This window comes from Papilio machaon, chromosome W (assembly GCF_912999745.1).
Source record: "Papilio machaon chromosome W, ilPapMach1.1, whole genome shotgun sequence".
Taxonomy (NCBI): Eukaryota; Metazoa; Arthropoda; class Insecta; order Lepidoptera; family Papilionidae; genus Papilio; species Papilio machaon.
In genome coordinates, this window is record NC_060015.1 from 516,650 (window position 1) to 536,656 (window position 20,007).

The 20,007-nt window shown below is 42.1% G+C and overlaps 2 protein-coding genes across 3 annotated transcripts in view; one reads left to right on the top strand and one right to left on the bottom strand.

Moving 5' to 3' along the window:
- Positions 1-20,007, top strand: part of LOC123723264 (WW domain-containing adapter protein with coiled-coil homolog) — a 53,909-nt gene that overhangs the window by 5,154 nt on the left and 28,748 nt on the right. Inside the window, exon 4 of the mRNA XM_045685840.1 lies at positions 14,572-14,886. Coding sequence (XP_045541796.1) covers positions 14,572-14,886 — 315 coding nt within the window. The remainder of the gene's footprint in view (positions 1-14,571; positions 14,887-20,007) is intronic.
- Positions 7,463-13,060, bottom strand: LOC106716081. Of its 2 annotated transcripts, XM_045685839.1 has the most exons (4): positions 12,518-13,060; positions 9,304-9,419; positions 9,040-9,212; positions 7,463-7,963 (listed from the first exon to the last, which is right to left on the bottom strand). In XM_045685839.1, exons 1-4 carry the CDS (start codon positions 12,727-12,729, stop codon positions 7,850-7,852), a joined length of 615 nt encoding a protein of 204 aa, XP_045541795.1. In that variant the 5' UTR covers positions 12,730-13,060; the 3' UTR covers positions 7,463-7,849. The 2 variants fall into 2 exon arrangements, with proteins under 2 accessions (XP_045541795.1, XP_045541793.1); XM_045685837.1 differs by lacking the exon at positions 12,518-13,060 and having other exon boundaries at positions 7,470-7,963; positions 9,040-12,150.

Genomic DNA, 20,007 nt, shown 5'->3' on the forward strand with positions numbered 1-20,007 from the left:
CGCGTCTATAGGGCGCTTACGGGAAGCGGTGCATCAGGTGCATCAGGAGTGCAGCATTGCTGGCGCCTTTAGACTGTATGACTGTGACTTTTTGACTCGACTGACACCGACAGTGACCAGGCACCTGCAGGCGGTGAACGGGGCATCGAGTAGGTGAGTGCCAGTTCATATATTTACAATATTACGCCAACCATTGCGATACGTAGTCTAAGGCAGGTTGTGCCGCGGGACCCGAACCCGTCGTGTACGGCACAATTCGATGGTAGCAGAGCGTGGTTAGGTTAACACGTAGGTTATAACCGCGTGGTTATATTCGGGTTACGTGTTTTTCGGGTACGTATTTACATTGCTTGGCGAAATATTGTAACTTCCTTCTCGCGCGGAATATAACGGAATGTAACGGAATACAACGGAATACAGAATATTATAACATATTACGTCGTACAATATTCGGTTTTTAATCGGGTCGTTTACGTTACATTTTTTATTGTACGATTGCTACGTAATATTAATCGGCCATTAGGGTTCCGTTTGTTGATTTCTTATAGTTTAGATTATTTAATTTAGGGTTCTTTCATAATATTTAATTGAGTAATTTCACGGTTTTTTCTAGTATATTTAAATTAGGGCTTTTTTACGCATCGCTTTTTTTTTTGTAGTTTATGTTACGGTGCATAATATAATTTGGTGATTTTTTAATTTGTTTTTTTTTTTTATATTACGGTTCATAATTTAATTTAGTAATTTTTTTCGTTTGGTAGTTTTTATGTTACCGTCGATAATTTAGGTTGGTTTTTTTGGTTTTGTTTTATTAGGTAATTCTTTGTAACGGGTTTAATACATTTGGTTAAGGGGAGAATTATCTACCCACCATTTAGATTTTTTCTTTTCTTTAACGACCATTTGTATTAAGCGGTTTCTGGAAGCGTCGATAATTTTCTACCTTCATTTTTATTTATTTATAAAATTTTGAACTTTATTAATTATGGCCGGCAAATATACCGCTAGGATATCAGGCGTGCTGAGATGGCTCGGCTCAGCGGTTTTGAATATTTCTAGGCCGGACCGTGCGCAGGCCCTTATGGCTAGATACCAGGTTTTAGACGATCAAATGGCGGATCTATATGCGGCGTACCGTGGCATTCTAGAGTTAGGTTTAGAAGCGGATGCCATGGCGAAGATTAATGCTGACATTGATCAGGCCGACGACCTGGCTGATCAAATTATTCAGGCTGTTGGTTCCCTTAAGGGGTCAAGCGCTGCTGACGCGCGCGTTACTGCGGAGTCGGAGGCGTCACCAGCGCTCATGAGTAGATTGCCGCTGCTCGATTTGCCACAATTTAACGGTGACTTGGAACAGTGGGTTGCTTTTAACAATTTATTTGAAAGCATTGTTCACAGTCGTAGGGATTTGACCTCTGCTCAGAAGCTTGCCTATTTGTTGGCGTCGTTAACGGGAGAGGCCAAGGGCCTTGTCCAACATTTAGGTCTTGTTGACGGTAATTATGATATCGCCCGGGACTTACTCAACCGTAGGTACCAGAATGTTCGGCGATTAGCAGATAGTCATGTTGCTGCTATTTTAGGCCTACCTAGGATTTTGGTTACGCAGTCGTTGCGCACACGGCTTCTTAACCCGTTGTTAATAGCGGTCAACGGTCTCAAGGGTTTGGATTTACCTGTGTCCACCTGGTCGTTTTTATTATTGCACATAATTCTTTCCAAATTACCATACGATTTACAACATAGATTTGAACTGGAATTCGGCGGGGACTCCGCCACTCATCTTCCCAGCTTTGACAACCTAATTTTATTCCTGGAGGATGAGTGTCGTCGAACGGAGAATCTTTCCCCTCCTCCTTCGGGGCCTCCCGTAGTTGCTCCTAGAGCGAGGCCCGCGGGTAACGAACACCGTCCACCGGTTTGGGCGCGTAATAGGCCACGGATGTTTAACGCAGCGGTACGACAGGCACAGGACGTTCACTGCAGTTATTGTCGGGATACAGGGCACGGTGTTACGGGTTACCCCAAGTTCCGGGAACTACGTTGGCAAGCTCGGCGCGGTATTACTCGCCAACGGTTTTGGTGTTATTGCTGCTTGGGGGACCACCTTGTCTTGCACTGCCAGTCCACTCGTGCGTGCGGTCAGTGTGGTGGTAGGCATCATCTCCTGCTGTGTGGAAACCGCAACGGCTCGCACTCGCCAACCACTCAGGGGCATGTAACTTCCCCTGTTCATAATAAAAATACGGAGGAACAGTGGTCTGGAGCTATGCAGCGGACATCAGGTCGCCGTGATGTTAGGTCTCCACCACGGCTTAGGGCACACCACGAACGGCAACGTGTTCAGGGTTCACCAGTGAGCACGGGCGGGGGGCTGCGTGATTCTTGTAGCGCCCCTCAAGCTGCGGCAAAGGAGCCTGGTGCGGCCGGCGCTCGCTCGCCACTCCACTTCTTGGACTGGCCTCGGTTGGAGCGTCGCCGACCGTGTCGATCGGATCATCAGGTGATAAGTGACCAGGATCGCCCTTCCTCCACACCACATATAAATAAATATTCGCAGGAACGATAATTCGTTCCACTTTTCCATCGCAATGCATCTCATCGCTTAGTACGGTTTCACTGTCCACCGCTCAGGTTCGCGTCGGTTCTCTTCGGAGTAAATAGGTAACCACGCGCGCGGTTTTGGACTCGGGTTCATAGGTATGCATTGTTTAAATACGGTCGGTGGAACATTTACGGTCGCGGATCGACCGGGTACGGATTACGGATTTATTCGCGGAACAGGTAAAGCGAATTGGATGTTTACATAGATTTTATTAGGCCACTTGGTGGTAAAGCGAGCAGTGGCAACTCTCCCCCAGCTCGTTTAATTTTGGGTTTCGAATTACGGTTTTAGACGCAGCCAGATATCGTCTGGCTGGGGCGGGGGACTGTTCGGTACAGTTGCACTGTAGTTCGCTACTTTTGAATTTGGCGGTTTTAATTGTTAGAGAAGGTAGGTCGACTCATTTTTATTCTCCCGCACAAGCGGGTAGTTGGAAATCCCTCTCCGCTACGGACGGGCGCGGTGCCTGCGGGGGGCTTGTGCGGGGAAGGAGTGAGTCGACAGAGCGCATCGTGGCAGCATAGAAAGTGGTCGGCAGTTGGATAGCTCATCGGACGTGTCTTATATTTAGCGTACAGGGTCGCTAAGTTTACGGTTCCGCGTTCGGTTCGGTAAAGGACGCGTCTATAGGGCGCTTACGGGAAGCGGTGCATCAGGTGCATCAGGAGTGCAGCATTGCTGGCGCCTTTAGACTGTATGACTGTGACTTTTTGACTCGACTGACACCGACAGTGACCAGGCACCTGCAGGCGGTGAACGGGGCATCGAGTAGGTGAGTGCCAGTTCATATTAGGTCCTTACATATGAAATTGGCGTTTTTCGTACTGGCCACTTTAATCACGAATTTCTCCTCTTTGGTAAGGAATTCCAAATTCAAATTTGTATAGCTATAGACTCATGTATTTGTGGTTCGATGACCGTCATTCGTTTGTTTTTTTTCTTCTGTTTTTTTCTGTTTGCGTCACTTATTTTACAAAATGGAAAACTTAAAATATCGCATTACTTACGAGTACGAGTTCCGCCGTGGCACTAGTGATGCGGAAACGACTCGAAGGGTGAATGATGTGTATGGCGGTCGTGTTGCAAAAGAAAACACAGTTCTTTTTTGGTTCCAACGTTTTCGTTCTGGAAATTTCGATCTGCAGAACAAGCCCCGTGGACGGCCTGAGACTCAAGTTGATAATGAAGAGTTGAAGGCTATTGTGGAAGCGGATCCATCGCAAACCACGTCCGAGTTAGCTGCAGGCTGCGATGTTAGTGATAAAACTGTTTTAATTCACTTGAAGCAAATTGGGAAGATTAAAAAGCTTGAAAGGTGGGTACCTCACGAATTGACTGAAGCAAACCGGCAAACGCGCGTCGACTGTTGCGTTACATTACTAAACCGGCACAATAATGAAGGTTTTTTAAACCGAATCATTACCTGTGATGAAAAATGGGTTCTTTACGATAATCGGAAGCGCTCAGCGCAATGGTTGGATCCTGGCCAGCCAGCCAAATCCTGCCCCAAACGAAAATTAACCCCAAAAAAGTTACTTGTAAGCGTTTGGTGGACTAGTGCCGGTATTGTTCATTACAGTTTTCTCAAATCTGGCCAGACTATTACGGCTGATGTCTATTGTCAGCAATTGCAAACCATGATGGAAAAGCTAGCGGCTAAACAACCTAGGCTGGTCAATCGCTCCACGCCACTGATGCTTCACGACAACGCTAGACCACACACTGCGCAACAGACGGCTACTAAATTAGAAGAGCTTCAATTGGAAAGTCTAAGACTTCCTCCGTAGTCCCCGGACCTTGCTCCAACAGATTACCATTTTTTTCGAAATTTGGATAACTTCTTGCAAGGGAAAAAATTCAACTCCGATGGGGCAGTCCAAATCGCCTTCAAAGATTTTATTGATTCCCGTCCGACTGGTTTTTTTAGTAGAGGGATCAATGAACTACCTATGAGATGGCAAAAGTGCATAGAAAATAATGGTTCATACTTTGATTAATTAAATATATTATATTAAAAAATATTCGACTTTTTGTTCCTCCCATACAAAACGCCAATTTCATATGTAAGGACCTAATATATGTACAATATTACGCCAACCATTGCGATACGTAGTCTAAGGCAGGTTGTGCCGCGGGACCCGAACCCGTCGTGTACGGCACAATTCTTTCAGTAAAATTTAAGTTACATTGCTGAGAGGGAATGTTAACTTTAAATGTATCTGTTGCGGGTTCATACTTGAGACCTAATGTACTAGTTTCATCACCAATAATAAGACTGGTTGGTGAATGCTGACCTTTGTTGCTTTCAACATCTTGTAATATCTGAGGATTGTTAGATGACCATTTATGTAGTTGAAAACCACCTCTTTTAAATAGGGAAATTAATTGATTGCAAAGTTCTCTAGCTTCAGAGAGTGAGTTTGTTCCACAATGGATATCATGTTTGATATGAAATGCATTGTGCTGCTAATGGATAAATGTGACCATCCTGATGGGCAAGCTCTAGTTATGTCCTAAATGCTAGATAAGGAGCACATCTAGTCCCATATGTGACTGTATTCAGTCTCATAACTTTAATATCATCGTTAGGCGATGCTCTCCATAGTATACATTGTAGGTTACGATGTAAGGGATCTATGTTTATATTTCTGAACATTTTAATTAAATCACATGATATTACATATTTATAGGTTCTATATCTTAATATAATGTCTATTAAATCGGTGTAAATGTTAGGACCCTCATGTAAGACGTCATTAAGAGAGATAGATGTGGATGACTGACTGCTTTCATTAAAAACTACACGTAACTTGGTTGAAACACTACTTGGTTTTAAAACTGCATGATGAGGTAGAAAGAATCTTTTGATTTCCTCTTGTGTGTCTGATGGAGATGAAGAGGCAGGTATGTAAGATGTATGGCCTAAGTTTATGTATTCATCAATGAATTCAGAATATTGTTTATGAAGTTCTGGATTGTTAGTGAATCTTTTCTCTAAGGACATAAAGCACTTTTCAGCGATGCTGTAGGAATCACTTAGCTGATCTAGCTTGTCTTGTATAATTGGAAGTTTTACTGTAAAGCGAGCTGTTGGGTCTCTAGTAGTTGTGCTTTTGTAAAGTTCTTCGCAAAAGATGTTTTCCGGTGTAAGTATTCGGGAAGGTTTTAGTTCCTCTTGCTCCCAAAACCGTTTTAATAATTGATCACAAGATTGTTCACAGGTTAAATGTGCTGATATAACTGAGTGTTTGTAAAAGTGTGAGTCTGTATGAGTTGAAGTGTGGAGATTGTTTGATGTGTGGACTGTATTATGATATAAAGATTGCATTGTTAATTCAATCTCTCCTGTCACTACCCATCAAAAGACTGTATTTATGAGTGTGGGACGATTTTTACCTAATTGTATACTGCCCTGTAAAAGAAGCGAGTAGAATAAATGTCCACCAATGAGCAGGTCAATGGCCTTTGGAACATTAAATGTGGGATCTGCTAATTCATATTTTTAGGTAACTTGAAGTTAGCAAGTGGTATGTAATTCTGTGGTAGCTTTGTTGAAATTTGTTCAGTAACTACACAAGTTAAGACTGTGGCATAATTGCTGTTACGAGATGCAATATTAACTATTGTTGATTGAGATGAGTGTGTGGGATTGCTACCTACACCATAAATAATGTAACCTTTCTTGTTAGAAAGTGGCAGGCTGAGCTTATTAGCTAGCTGTTTTGTTATTAGAGATACTTGGCTTCCGCTATCGAGTAAAGGCATGGCATGAAGTCCATTCACCATTATCTTGCTGAACTTTAATAACAGCTGTAGATAGGTAAACTTGAACTTGATTTGAGTGTAAATGCATAACTGAAGCTTGTTTGTTATCACTTAAATTATTGGTACTTACCTTCGATTGGGACTCAGGTACCTTTTCTTTAATTAATTTGTTTTGTGTATTGCCTACAATTGCAGCAGTATTACCAGACATTTTAGCCAAAGAGTAATTGTCAATACGAATAGCTGTGTGATGCTTTTTAGAACAGATAGAGCAACTGTTCTTTGAACATGTATGTTGAAACCTGTAAGGTTTTAAACAATTAAAGCATAATTTATTAGATTTTACATAATCATTGCGTTTGACTGCACTCATTTCAAGGAAAGATGGACATTTGTATAGTTCATGAGACATATTACATAGACTGCAGCTAGAAGTAACCATTCCTACATGGGTGGATACTCGAGTCAGTTTAGGCTTATTACGTATCTGTGTTGAAAATGAAACTGCGTGTGTGGAATTTCAACTTTTAATTTTCGAAGTGCGCTGGGAAGAAGAGAGCGATTCGCACAGTCATCGCCTTATATACCCCGTCATCGAAGCACAGGATTGGCCTGCCAATCGTACTGCAATTGGTGGTCAATGTATGACGATTGATTGACAGACCAATCGTTGCATCGATGACGAGGTGCTGATGTTCGGTCCAACGTCACGCGCTGAAAGCAGGTTTCTAGGGCTGCGACAGATGTCATGGCCGCAACATGCCCCCGGCCTTGGAAGCACCTGCTTCCAAAGAAGACGCAGTGAGGTCATCTAGCAGTGGGCAGATTTTGGAGAAGGCACGTCGCGTCACTCCCGAAGCCGTCCGGATGTCTGCCACCCTGGAGACGCCGTCCTTCCCTGGATAGGTCGATTTGATGCGACCCAAGGCCCATCTGAGTGGAGGAGTGTTGTCGTCCTTTATTACGACTAGTGTGTTGGGTTGAAGTGAACTCTGGTTGTGCCTCCATTTGTTCCTGGTTTGTAGTTCCGAAATATATTCTTTCGCCCATCGCGTCCAAAATTGTTGTTGGATCTGCTCGAGTCGTTGATATCTGTTAAGTTTTAGCGCAGGCGTGTCGTTGAAATCCTCGCTGGCGGGCGCTGTGAGAGGTCGACCAACTAGGAAATGAGCGGGACTTAAGGGGAGGTAGTCAGTTGGGTCTGTGGACAGAGGACTTAAAGGGCGGGAATTCAGGATGGCTTCGATTTGCGTTAGTACTGTGCTGAATTCCTCAAAGGTAAGATGCGCCTTGCCGAGTGACCGCACCAGATGATGTTTACATGATTTTACTCCAGCCTCCCAAAGGCCACCAAAGTGGGGTGAATATGGCGGAATGAATTTAAATTTAATGTTATTGGAAGTTGCGTAATCTATTATGTGCGAAGAACAATTATTTATAAATTTACTGAATTCGGTCATTAGTCCTACGAAATTCCTACCGTTGTCTGAAAGGATCTCGGCAGGTTTGCCGCGACGTGCGATAAATCTTTTCAGTGCTAGGAGATACGCATCTGTGGAGAGGTCGCCGACTAGTTCTAGATGAACAGCTCTGGTAACAAAACAAACAAACAAACAAATGTAACATTTTACAAGTTTAGAGCCCCTGCCTTTACGGTTTAGAATGAGAAACGGTCCGGCGTAATCAACTCCGCATCGATAAAAAGGAAAAGCTAGCGTTATTCGTTCCTCAGGCAAGTCGCCCATAATGGGCGTAATAGTTTTGCCTCTAAACCGCCTACAGGTGACGCAACTATGAACAATTTGTCTTGCCTGGCTTCTACCCCCGAGCGGCCAGTACGTCTCACGCACGGTGTAAAGGAGTGCTTGTGGGCCAGCGTGTCTTAACTGCTTGTGCTCGTGCCTAAACAATAACAATGAGAACAAATGTTTACTTGAAATTAATATCGGATGTTTTTTGTCAAAGGAAAATTCACGTGAATTAGTTAAACGCCCACCAACTCGTAGGACTCCTTGATTATCAATAAATAAATTTAATTTAGCCAAATTATGTTTACCCTTTAATTGTTTGTCGTTGCTGATTATATTGTATTCCGAAGGAAAGGATTCTAATTGCGAAAAGCGTACTAACATCGTATCTGCCCGCCTTAATTCGTCGACAGATACGTTGCCTGTCATACGGCTGCGCTTATGGCGCGTATTGTGAATAAAACGCAATACATACGCAGCGGCGCGTCTCATGCGGTTGTGTAAAGAAAATCTATGAAAAGGAAATAGCGAATTAGGAAAACTCGTCTCGACTACTAAAGAATGTGCGGGTTTCGGTCTTAACTCAGGTAAACCTTCCGTTAGAATTTGAGGCTCTGACGTGCCGTCTACCGTGGTGCTATCGAATTCTACATCACGAAGAAATGTTGGTCCGTGCCACCAATTTGTGCAGGAGGGCAGATCCTCCAACCTAACTCCTCGCGAAACCATGTCGGCTGGGTTTTCCTTACTCCGTACGTGTCGCCATAATGATTCCTTCGTTAAGTCATGGATTTCGGCTACCCTATTTTGGACAAACGGTTTTAAGGCGTTAGGCGCCATGCGTAACCAGCCTAGCACTATAGTAGAATCGCACCAGAATATGATCTTGCTTATATGGCAACGAAGCGAGTCACGTACCTTTTCGCACAGTCTAGCCCCTAGTAAGGCACCGCATAACTCTAGTCTCGGAATGCTCACGGATTTGAGAGGCGCCACCTTGCTTTTGGAGCACAGCAAGTTACAAGCGACCGTGGAGTCGGCGTTGACCGTCCGCACGAACACGCAAGCGCCGTACGCCGACTCTGACGCATCTGAAAACACATGTAATTCCACATAAATAGGGTTGTCACCAATAGCATGCCGTGGTATACGTAACGTCCGCAGTGTAGGCAGCGCGCTTACGAAAGCCTGCCATGTGTGCCTGATGTCGCTGGGCACCTCGTCGTCCCAGTCGATTTGCAGCAACCACAGGCGCTGCAGTAACACCTTGACGGTTATGGTCACGCAGCTTAATAATCCTAATGGATCAAAAATTTGAGATATAATAGACATGATGTAACGTTTTGTTATTTTTTGTGACGTGTTATTAAGTTGTGTATCGAAATAAAATGTATCGCGAATATTGCACCACCCGAGACCTAACGTCTTTGCGTTGACGTTTTCTTCTAAATGAAATGGTTTTGAAGTTAAGTGTGAAGTCTTTGAATCTAAAAATTCCGCATTGTTACAATCAAAATTAAATAACCATTTACGTAATGGAAAACATCCCGAGTGAAGTACTTCCGTTATATGTTCGCAAATTTGTAATAACTGAAATTTGTCGTCGTGACCCGTTATCATGTCATCCACGTAAAAATCCTCCATAATGATACGCTTTACATCGGGGTCTGCACAGTCGTAACCTAATTGTTTCAGCGATCGGCAACTGAGAAACGGTGCGGATGCGGTTCCGTAGGTGACAGTATTTAGTCGATAAACGTCTAAGGGTTTCGACGGGTCGTCACGCCAGAGAATTAATTGTAAATCGCGTTGCGTTTCATCTACTAAACACTGCCGATACATTTTCTCGATGTCTGCGCAAGCCGTGTATTTATATTGCCGAAATCGTAATAAAATTGCCATCAAGTCCCCTTGAATAGGTGGCCCTATCATCTGCAATTCATTTAGTGAAACGTTAGTGGTGGAGGCCGCACTCGCGTCGAACACCACCCGCAATTTAGTAGTTGTACTATGCTCCCGAAAAACACCATGATGCGGCATAAAGTAATGAGGAGTTCCGTAGTTACGAACGAGAGACATGTGCCCTAAGTCCGCGTACTCCTTCATGAACTTAACGTATTGCGCTTTATAATTTGTGTTGCGCTCTAAACGACGCTCGAGCGCTTTAAAGCGCCGTTCGGCAATGGAGTATGTGTCACCTAAACGATCAGGTGAACCTTTGAAAGGAATGCGCACGCAGAACCTTCCGTCGACTTTGCGCCTCGTAGTGCCAACGAAGTGTTCTTCGCATGCTCGCTCCTCATCAGTGCGTGTGTCTGCGCCCGTTTTGGGCAGCTCTTCCAGCTCCCAGAAACGCCGTAATTGCATCTCTAAGGACTGTGTTAAATTGCAATAAATGCTATCGCCTCGTAAAGTGTTACGCATATTAACCTGACCGGAAATAATCCACCCTAAATGCGTGTCATACAGGACAGGACCGGCAGGTAGTCTAATTAGTTTAGATTTTAATAGATCCCAAAATTTATCTGCACCTATAAGAATGTCCACGTCGCGGGATTCATATAGGTGTGGATCGGCCAGCTGTATCTCTTTAGGTAGTTGTGCGCATAAGTTGGATACGGCCGGCAACGATGACGTAATGTTTCGCAAAACAAAACAGTTTAAACGTGTCGCAAACGAAGGGTCCGCGCGGGATTTAATGTCGATTTCACAAACTTCCGTGGTCTGTGTTACCGAATTTCCGACGCCCCTAATTTCCATAGTCGATTGTACTACAGGAACATTTAAAGAATCGCATAGAGATTTAGTAATAAAGCAGCGCTGGCTACCATTATCTAGAAGCGCGCGCGCCGTAATATAATTATCGTGAACGTCAGCTACTTCGATTAACGCAGTCGAAAGCAAAACAGGTTTAATAGATCGAGCGCATTGTAAGTTGCTATTGATGTGCGCTTCGTTAACTTGAATAGAGTGTGATGACTCATTACCGACGTAGCCGTCGCCGGCCGATACTGGCGCAGGCGCACTGCACGTCGCCATCTTGGTCGAGTGCAATTGCGAAAAATGCGACGTTGCCGTATTTGAATAATCATTGTGAATGAGAGTATTATGTTTTTTATTACATTTCTTACACGGTCCGAATCTACAATTAGCTAACGTATGCCCTGCGCGTAAGCAATTAACACATAAACTATTGTGTTTAATGAAAGATAATTTAGAATTTAAATCGAAATTGAGAAATTTTTCGCAAGAATATAAGGGATGATTGGCATTACAGGCAAGACAATTTTTAGCGTTATAATCGTGAGACCGTGGCTTTTCACTTAACACGTTGCAGTGCACTTTTGATTTAATCTGCGTACTACTTAATTTGTTCGGATTGTAATGTTGCCTTTTGTGCGATGCTGACAACGTGTCAAGCATGTCGGCCCGATCTCCTAGGAATCTAATTAAGTGATCTAACTTAACGGATGATCGCTTATCGGCTGTGTTTGTGAATAAGTTAACTTTGTAATGCTCCCACTCGCGCTCACTCGTTACATCTAACTTCGACGCGACTAGATATATGATTAAGGTATCCCAGGAGTCTGTAGGTTCACCTAGTATTTTCAAAGCGCGTAAATTTTTTAATACTGTGTCAATTAAATTCCTGATTAAACTAGACGATTCGTTACAAACAGCTTTCAAATTAAATAAAGATTTTACGTGATTAAATATTAATAACTTATGATTATCGTAACGATTTAAAAGCAGATCCCACGCGACTTCATAATTGTTACTAGAAAATTCTAAAGAATCAATAACTAATTCGGCACTACCCTTTAGGGACGATTTTAAATAATGAAATTTCTGAATATTACTTATATCGCGTGAGTTATGTACTAGTGATAAAAACGTGTCACGGAACTCCAACCACTGGTCATATTGGCCGTTAAAGGTGGGCATGACGATCGTCGGTAGCTTAATGTTGGAGTTGTGGACTTTGGACGCATTCTCATTTTTGACCGCATCGTTTCGAATAAAACTTTGGGCTTGCGTTTTGTAATAAATGTTTTCGAACATTTCGCGTTGTTCGAGCTGCCCGTCTAGATCTACGTCAGTAGCCGACTCCTCTATCTGCGTCTGAATTATATTGAAATCGGCAAATAAATTATTAGCACTTTGAATGCGTAAATTCAAGTCAATTAATTGAACGTCCGTTAAATCGTTTGCACATAACGATTGAATGAGATTAGCGAATTTAGTTAATCTACCTTTCAAGACACCACGTTTTCGCACGAGTTGATTTAATGTGAGATCTTCCGTGCTTTTGTAAGGGGATCTATCTCGCGATAAGGAAGCTAATTCCGCATTCAATTCGACACCCGCTTTGATAGCCATTGTGTGGAGTACTCACGATGTTGCTGGTGCGGTACTGATGCGGTGCTGGCTGCGGCACGCTGTTCTGCTGGCTGCGGCACGCTGTTCTGCTGGCTGCGGCACGCTGTACTGCTGGCTGCGGCGCGTTGTACTGCTGGCTGCGGCACGCTGTACTGCTGGCTGCGGCACGCTGTACTGTTGGCTGCGGCACGTTGTACTGTTGGCTGCGGTCTCGGCGACGACTCGCATGAACCATAAATTGCGCTTTTTCTTCTTTCTTCAGTATTGACTGTAGCTCTCCGGTTCGAATGGACCAATGTTGAAAATGAAACTGCGTGTGTGGAATTTCAACTTTTAATTTTCGAAGTGCGCTGGGAAGAAGAGAGCGATTCGCACAGTCATCGCCTTATATACCCCGTCATCGAAGCACAGGATTGGCCTGCCAATCGTACTGCAATTGGTGGTCAATGTATGACGATTGATTGACAGACCAATCGTTGCATCGATGACGAGGTGCTGATGTTCGGTCCAACGTCACGCGCTGAAAGCAGGTTTCTAGGGCTGCGACAGATGTCATGGCCGCAACAATCTGTGTATTAGATTTTGTAACATTTTGATTCTGATCATACATAAGTTCAAATGCTCTTGCACGATGATTTAGAAAGTCTAATAATTGTGAGAGCTTTGGTAATTCTTCACTTTTATAATCGAGTTCCCAGGCAGATCTGAGACTCTGGTCTAACTTTTGAATAATAATGTACATAAGTATTAAATCCCAGGTATCTACTGGTACATTTAATGCTTTGAGTGAATCTAGGCTTTGTTGTAATGTTATAAGGAAATTTTTAAGATTAATTTTACTAATATATGTAACTGATAATATGTTTTTTAAATGAAAGTTAACTGTAATTAGTTTGTTGTCGTACCTCTTAGTAAGTATACTTAATGCATGTTGATAATTTTCTTCAGTAACTGTTAAGGAGTCGATGAGACCGGCAGCTTCCCCGCGTAGTAACGACTTCAGGTATTGGAACTTCTGGAGGTGTGTCAGTTGCTCATGTGAGTCGATTACTCCATCGAATAGCGATTTAAAATTGGACCACTCCGACAGGTTTCCATCGAAGCTTTTTATAACTGGACTTTCGGAATTTTAATAACTGGTGATTTTAAGTTGGGTTGTAGAACCGATTGACACGAAGATGCAGAGCGGTTGAGTTCGTGTTCTTTCAAGATTTCTGCGATCTTTGCTGCATACGAGAAATACTTTTCTTCAGTGGAAGCTCGATCTTGTTCGTGGGATTTCGTTGCTTGTTCAATCATTTCAATATCTTCTTGAGTCGTATTATACTTTTCATACAGTTCAGCCATTTCTGTTTGTCTTGTCTGAAGCTCGTATATTTCCACGTGGTTTTTTTGTTCATCTACAAAGTTATAAATCCGTTTAAGACGTCCTTTATAATTGGTTCTACGGTTAATTAACCTTTCTAGGGTGTCTGTCGACATGTTGAAGTCTTGTTTAAATGCTGGAAGTGCGCTATTGCGCGGCAGGCGTTGCGGGCGTGATGCCGCTGTACTCCGATGCCGTTTGTTTTAAAATAATAAATAATCACTGAATAATCCGTATCGATGGACCAAAAAGAGATATGTTACATAACTTTCAGCATGGAATTAATAAAGTTTAAAGAAAAGACTATCGTTACTAATTGCTTTTATTAAGTTACCCTCTAATGTAAAAAGTGAAACCATAATGAGAAGTATAGACAATTTTAGACATGTCATAGACATTGAATTTTTTTTTTAATTATTATAAATCTGTAACATTCCTTATTGTTATTATATTTTAATTCAAATTATAATTACTGAGTAAATGTTAAAATTATATAATTATTTATTTATTTATAAGCCAGCAATCGCGAATGTGTTTGATACATTATTATTATCAATGCGAATGCACATATACATTCGTTTATGCAAACAATTAAGTAATTTTCATTACATATTAATTAATACAATATTTAAAAGTAAAGTCTATTGAACAGTGCGCCATCTCGTAAATTCAGGTTAATAATATCTATTTGTAACAATTTTCAGACAGTGTTCGATCACCGAAAGAGAAACGTAGCAAAGAATGTGATAGAGAGAAGAACAACCATGAACGATGTGAATCTGAGAAAAAAAGTAGGACTAGTAGCAAGAACTGTAGTGTTAGTAGGAGTAGTAAATATGATAAACGAAGTGCACCAGTTCCAAGCGTGCCTACAGGAAGCGAATGGTCAGAACATATTAGTTCATCAGGGAAGAAGTACTATTATAACTCTATCAGTGAAGTGTCACAGTGGGAGAAGCCACGGGAATGGGACTCCCGCAGGACAACATCCAAAGATTCCACATACTCTGCAAGAAGCAGTGAGTATTGCATGATACCTTCCTATGCTATTTACTAATATTAGGTCCTTACATATGAAATTCTCGTTTTGTATGGGAGGAACAAAAAGTCGAATATTTTTTAATATAATATATTTAATTAATCAAAGTATGAATCATTATTTTCTATGCACTTTTGCCATCTCATAGGTAGTTCATTGATCCCTTTACTAAAAAAACCAGTCGGACGGGAATCAATAAAATCTTTGAAGGCGATTTGGACTGCCCCATCGGAGTTGAATTTTTTCCCTTGCGAGAAGTTATCCAAATTTCGAAAAAAATGGTAATCTGTTGGAGCAAGGTCCGGGGAGTACGGAGGATGTCTTAGACTTTCCAATTGAAACTCTTCTAATTTAGTAGCCGTCTGTTGCGCAGTGTGTGGTCTAGCGCTGTCGTGAAGCAGCAGTGGCGTGGAGCGATTGACCAGCCTAGGTTGTTTAGCCGCTAGCTTTTCCATCATGGTTTGCAATTGCTGACAATAGACATCAGCCGTAATAGTCTGGCCAGATTTTAGAAAACTGTAATGAACAATACCGGCACTAGTCCACCAAACGCTTACAAGTAACTTTTTTGGGGTTAATTTTCGTTTGGGGCAGGATTTGGCTGGCCGGCCAGGATCCAACCATTGCGCTGAGCGCTTCCGATTATCGTAAAGAACCCATTTTTCATCACAGGTAATGATTCGGTTTAAAATACCTTCATTATTGCGCCGGTTTAGTAATATAACGCTTTTTAATCTTCCCAATTTGCTTCAAGTGAATTAAAACAGTTTTATCACTAACATCGCAGCCTGCAGCTAACTCGGACGTGGTTTGCGATGGATCCGCTTCCACAATAGCCTTCAACTCTTCATTATCAACTTGAGTCTCAGGCCGTCCACGGGGCTCGTTCTGCAGATCGAAATTTCCAGAACGAAAACGTTGGAACCAAAAACGAACTGTGTTTTCTTTTGCAACACGACCGCCATACAGATCATTCACCCTTCGAGTCGTTTCCGCAGCACTAGTGCCACGGCGGAACTCGTACTCGTAAATAATGCGATATTTTAAGTTTTCCATTTTGTAAAATGAGTGACGCAAACAGAAAAAAACAGAAGAAAAAAAAACAAATGAAAGACGGTCATCGAACCACAAATACATGAGTCTATAGCTGTACAAATTTGAATTTGGAATTCCTTACCAAAGAGGAGAAATTCGTGATTAAAGTGGCCAGTACGAAAAACGCCAATTTCATATGTAAGGACCTAATATTAGGTCCTTACATATGAAATTGGCGTTTTGTATGGGAGGAACAAAAAGTCGAATATTTTTTAATATAATATATTTAATTAATCAAAGTATGAACCATTATTTTCTATGCACTTTTGCCATCTCATAGGTAGTTCATTGATCCCTTTACTAAAAAAACCAGTCGGACGGGAATCAATAAAATCTTTGAAGGCGATTTGGACTGCCCCATCGGAGTTGAATTTTTTCCCTTGCAAGAAGTTATCCAAATTTCGAAAAAAATGGTAATCTGTTGGAGCAAGGTCAGGGGAGTACGGAGGATGTCTTAGACTTTCCAATTGAAGCTCTTCTAATTTAGTAGCCGTCTGTTGCGCAGTGTGTGGTCTAGCGTTGTCGTGAAGCAGCAGTGGCGTGGAGCGATTGACCAGCCTAGGTTGTTTAGCCGCTAGCTTTTCCATCATGGTTTGCAATTGCTGACAATAGACATCAGCCGTAGTAGTCTGGCCAGATTTGAGAAAACTGTAATGAACAATACCGGCACTAGTCCACCAAACGCTTACAAGTAACTTTTTTGGGGTTAATTTTTGCTTGGGGCAGGATTTGGCTGGCTGGCCAGGATCCAACCATTGCGCTGAGCGCTTCCGATTATCGTAAAGAACCCATTTTTCATCACAGGTAATGATTCGGTTTAAAATACCTTCATTATTGTGCCGGTTTGGTAATGTAACGCAACAGTCGACGCGCGTTTACCGGTTTGCTTCAGTCAATTCGTGAGGTACCCACCTTTCAAGCTTTTTAATCTTCCCAATTTGCTTCAAGTGAATTAAAACAGTTTTATCACTAACATCGCAGCCTGCAGCTAACTCGGACGTGGTTTGCGATGGATCCGCTTCCACAATAACCTTCAACTCTTAATTATCAACTTGAGTCTCAGGCCGTCCACGGGGCTTGTTCTGCAGATCGAAATTTCCAGAACGAAAACGTTGGAACCAAAAACGACCTGTGTTTTCTTTTGCAACACGACCGCCATACACATCATTCACCCTTCGAGTCGTTTCCGCAGCACTAGTGCCACGGCGGAACTCGTACTCGTAAATAATGCGATATTTTAAGTTTTCCATTTTGTAAAATGAGTGACGCAAACAGAAAAAAACAGAAGAAAAAAAACAAATGAATGACGGTCATCGAACCACAAATACATGAGTCTATAGCTGTACAAATTTGAATTTGGAATTCCTTACCAAAGAGGATTCGTGATTAAAGTGGCCAGTACGAAAAACGCCAATTTCATATGTAAGGACCTAATATAAACATTTATTAAGCTTTAATAATTTCCCACAAGTTCATTTAATTACATTCAAATTAAGATTACATTCTGTTCAGTACAGAACAAGAAATAAAAAAACTGCTTGCAATTAGATTAGATGCGTTTTTATTGAAAGGTAGATTGGTAGTGTTTTACAAGTGAGCGCGTGAATGCGAGAGTGAATAGAATGAAAGAATGAGTAATTGAATGACGTTCCCGCGCTGCTCCGCCAGGTGCGTGAAGTTTGGCGCAGACATCCTCCGGGGCCTTGAAGGAGACATCCTTCAAGATAGGTCTTCTTCCGGGGAGGGAAGAAGGCATAGGCGATTGAGTGCTCTTCAAACTGTTCCATGAGAAGTCACGACGTCAGCGACACGAGGGACATCATCAGGGCCAGGATACAACCTGTTGACTCGACCGAGGCGCCAACAAAATGGAGGTGCATTGTCCTCCTTTACAAGGACAAGATCGTCGATCTTCAAGTGTCTTGATTCAGTACGCAACTTTGAACGTTGTTGTAATTCCGCAATGTACTCGTTAGCCCAACGTTTCCAGAAATGTTGCCTTATCTGCTCTAGGTACTGAAACCTGTTGAGTCGATTGGTGTTGCAGTCAAGGAAGCTCGGTGACGGTAGTGAAGTAAGCGGCCTGCCAATCAAAAAGTGTGCCGGGGTGAGAGGTTGGAAATCATTAGGCGAGGGACTGAGGGGACACAAGGGTCGGCTGTTTAGGATGGCCTCGATTTGAGCAAACAAAGAAGTTAGCTCTTCAAAGGTTAAATGACTATTTCCTAAGACCCTACGAATGTGAAATTTAGCGGATTTTACTCCAGCCTCGGCTAAACCGTTGAAGTGAGGAGCGTAAGCAGGTGTGAATTTAAAATCGATACCTCGAAGAGCTGCATAATCACAAATAGCATCAATATTTGACTGTAAAAAAGATGAAATTTCTTTAGACGCGGCAACGAAATTCCTACCGTTGTCACAGTAAATTAATTTAGGCAAACCTCTGCGAGCTATAAATCGTTTTAGTGTTAAAATAAAGGCATCTTTACTTAATTCGCTTACGGCTTCCAAGTGAACGCATTTGTAACGAAATCATATAAAAATACACAAATAACATTTAGTTATTTTACATCCGCGGCCCTTTCGATCACTGATCAAGAACGGTCCAGCGAAATCAGTACCAACGGTATGAAATGGAAAACCTGGCTCTACTCTTTCGTTAGGCATATCGCCCATTATGTTACTCATCGTCGTACCTTTAAAACGACGACAAACTAGACAGTTACGAGCTACCTTTCTTGCTAAGTTACGGCCACCAAGAGGCCAATAGCGGTCTCTAATTGAAGCTAGAACTTGTTGGGGTCCAGCGTGTAAAAGACGCTCGTGTTCATTTTGAAATAAAAGTTTTGTCAATAGATGATCAGATTTTAAAATAATAGGATGTCGTTTGTCGTAAGAATAGGCGGAAGAATCGATTCTACCTCCTGCTCGAAGAAGTGCATCTGCGTCGAGAAAGGGATTTAAGGAAGAGAGAGATGACTTTGTTGAAGGAGATTTTTTAAACTTTAACCGACTAATTTAATTAGAAAAGGATTCATTCTGAGCTTGACTGATAATAAACTGTAGGGATTTATTAAGTTCATCCACGTGCAGACAGCTAGTTAGTTTATTTTTAGGATTACGACAGTTGTGTAAAAATCTAATAACTCTTGCATAAGTTCATTGTAAGGTACGAAATTTAGAAAATCTTTTAAAATCTATCACAGGAGACGTCGTTATCATTTCCGCTGATAAGGTAGAAACCGTTTTCAACTCTGGCAAATCGAAAACAGGTGAAATTTCTTGAGGCCATAAATGATCGGGTTGCAAAAGAAAGGAAGGGCCATGCCACCAAAGGTTACAGCCTTCTACATTTCGTGGATCTACACCTCGAGACGCGAGATCAGCGGGATTTTCGTTGGTAGGAACGTGACGCTATTGAGACAATTGAGTGAGTTCTCCTATAGCAGCAACTCTGTTGGCAACGAAAGTTTTAGTTTTATTAGGTGACCTTAACCAGCCTAAGACCACGCTGGAGTCGGTCCAGTAAATATTTCGATCTATAGGACGACGCTTTAGTAACTGAAATGCTAAGTTGTGCTCCGAGCAACGCAGCACATAATTCTAATCTTGGAATTGTAGTCGCCTTTAAGGGGGAAACTCGTGCCTTGGTGGTTATCAAATTAACTTGAACTTTATTATTTGCGTCAATAGATTTAATATAAATACAGGCACTGTAGGCTTGCTGAGAAGCATCGCAAAAACAATGTATTTCAACTACTTTAGAGTTTTGGATTAAAACGGGTCTTGGTACTTTGAGAGATGAAATACAGTTCAGTTGATTAGAAAATTTAAGCCAAGAAGCAAGAATATCTTGAGGGATCTCGTCATCCCAGCCTATTTTAAGAAACCATAGTTTTTTAATAAGAATTTTTGGTTTTATTGTACATAGGGATATCAATCCAAGAGGGTCAAATATTTTAAATGTAGTAGATAGAATCGATCTCTTAGTAATGTTCTCAGGCGG

Coding starts and splice junctions, on each gene's coding strand:
- LOC106716081 (XM_045685837.1), bottom strand. CDS start 12,066: ATGCCCACCTTTAACGGCCAATATGACCAGTGGTTGGAGTTCCGTGAC. Junction 7,964..9,039: donor GGGCTAGACTGTGCGAAAAG/GTACGTGACTCG, acceptor TTTTGTTACCAG/AGCTGTTCATCTAGAACTAG.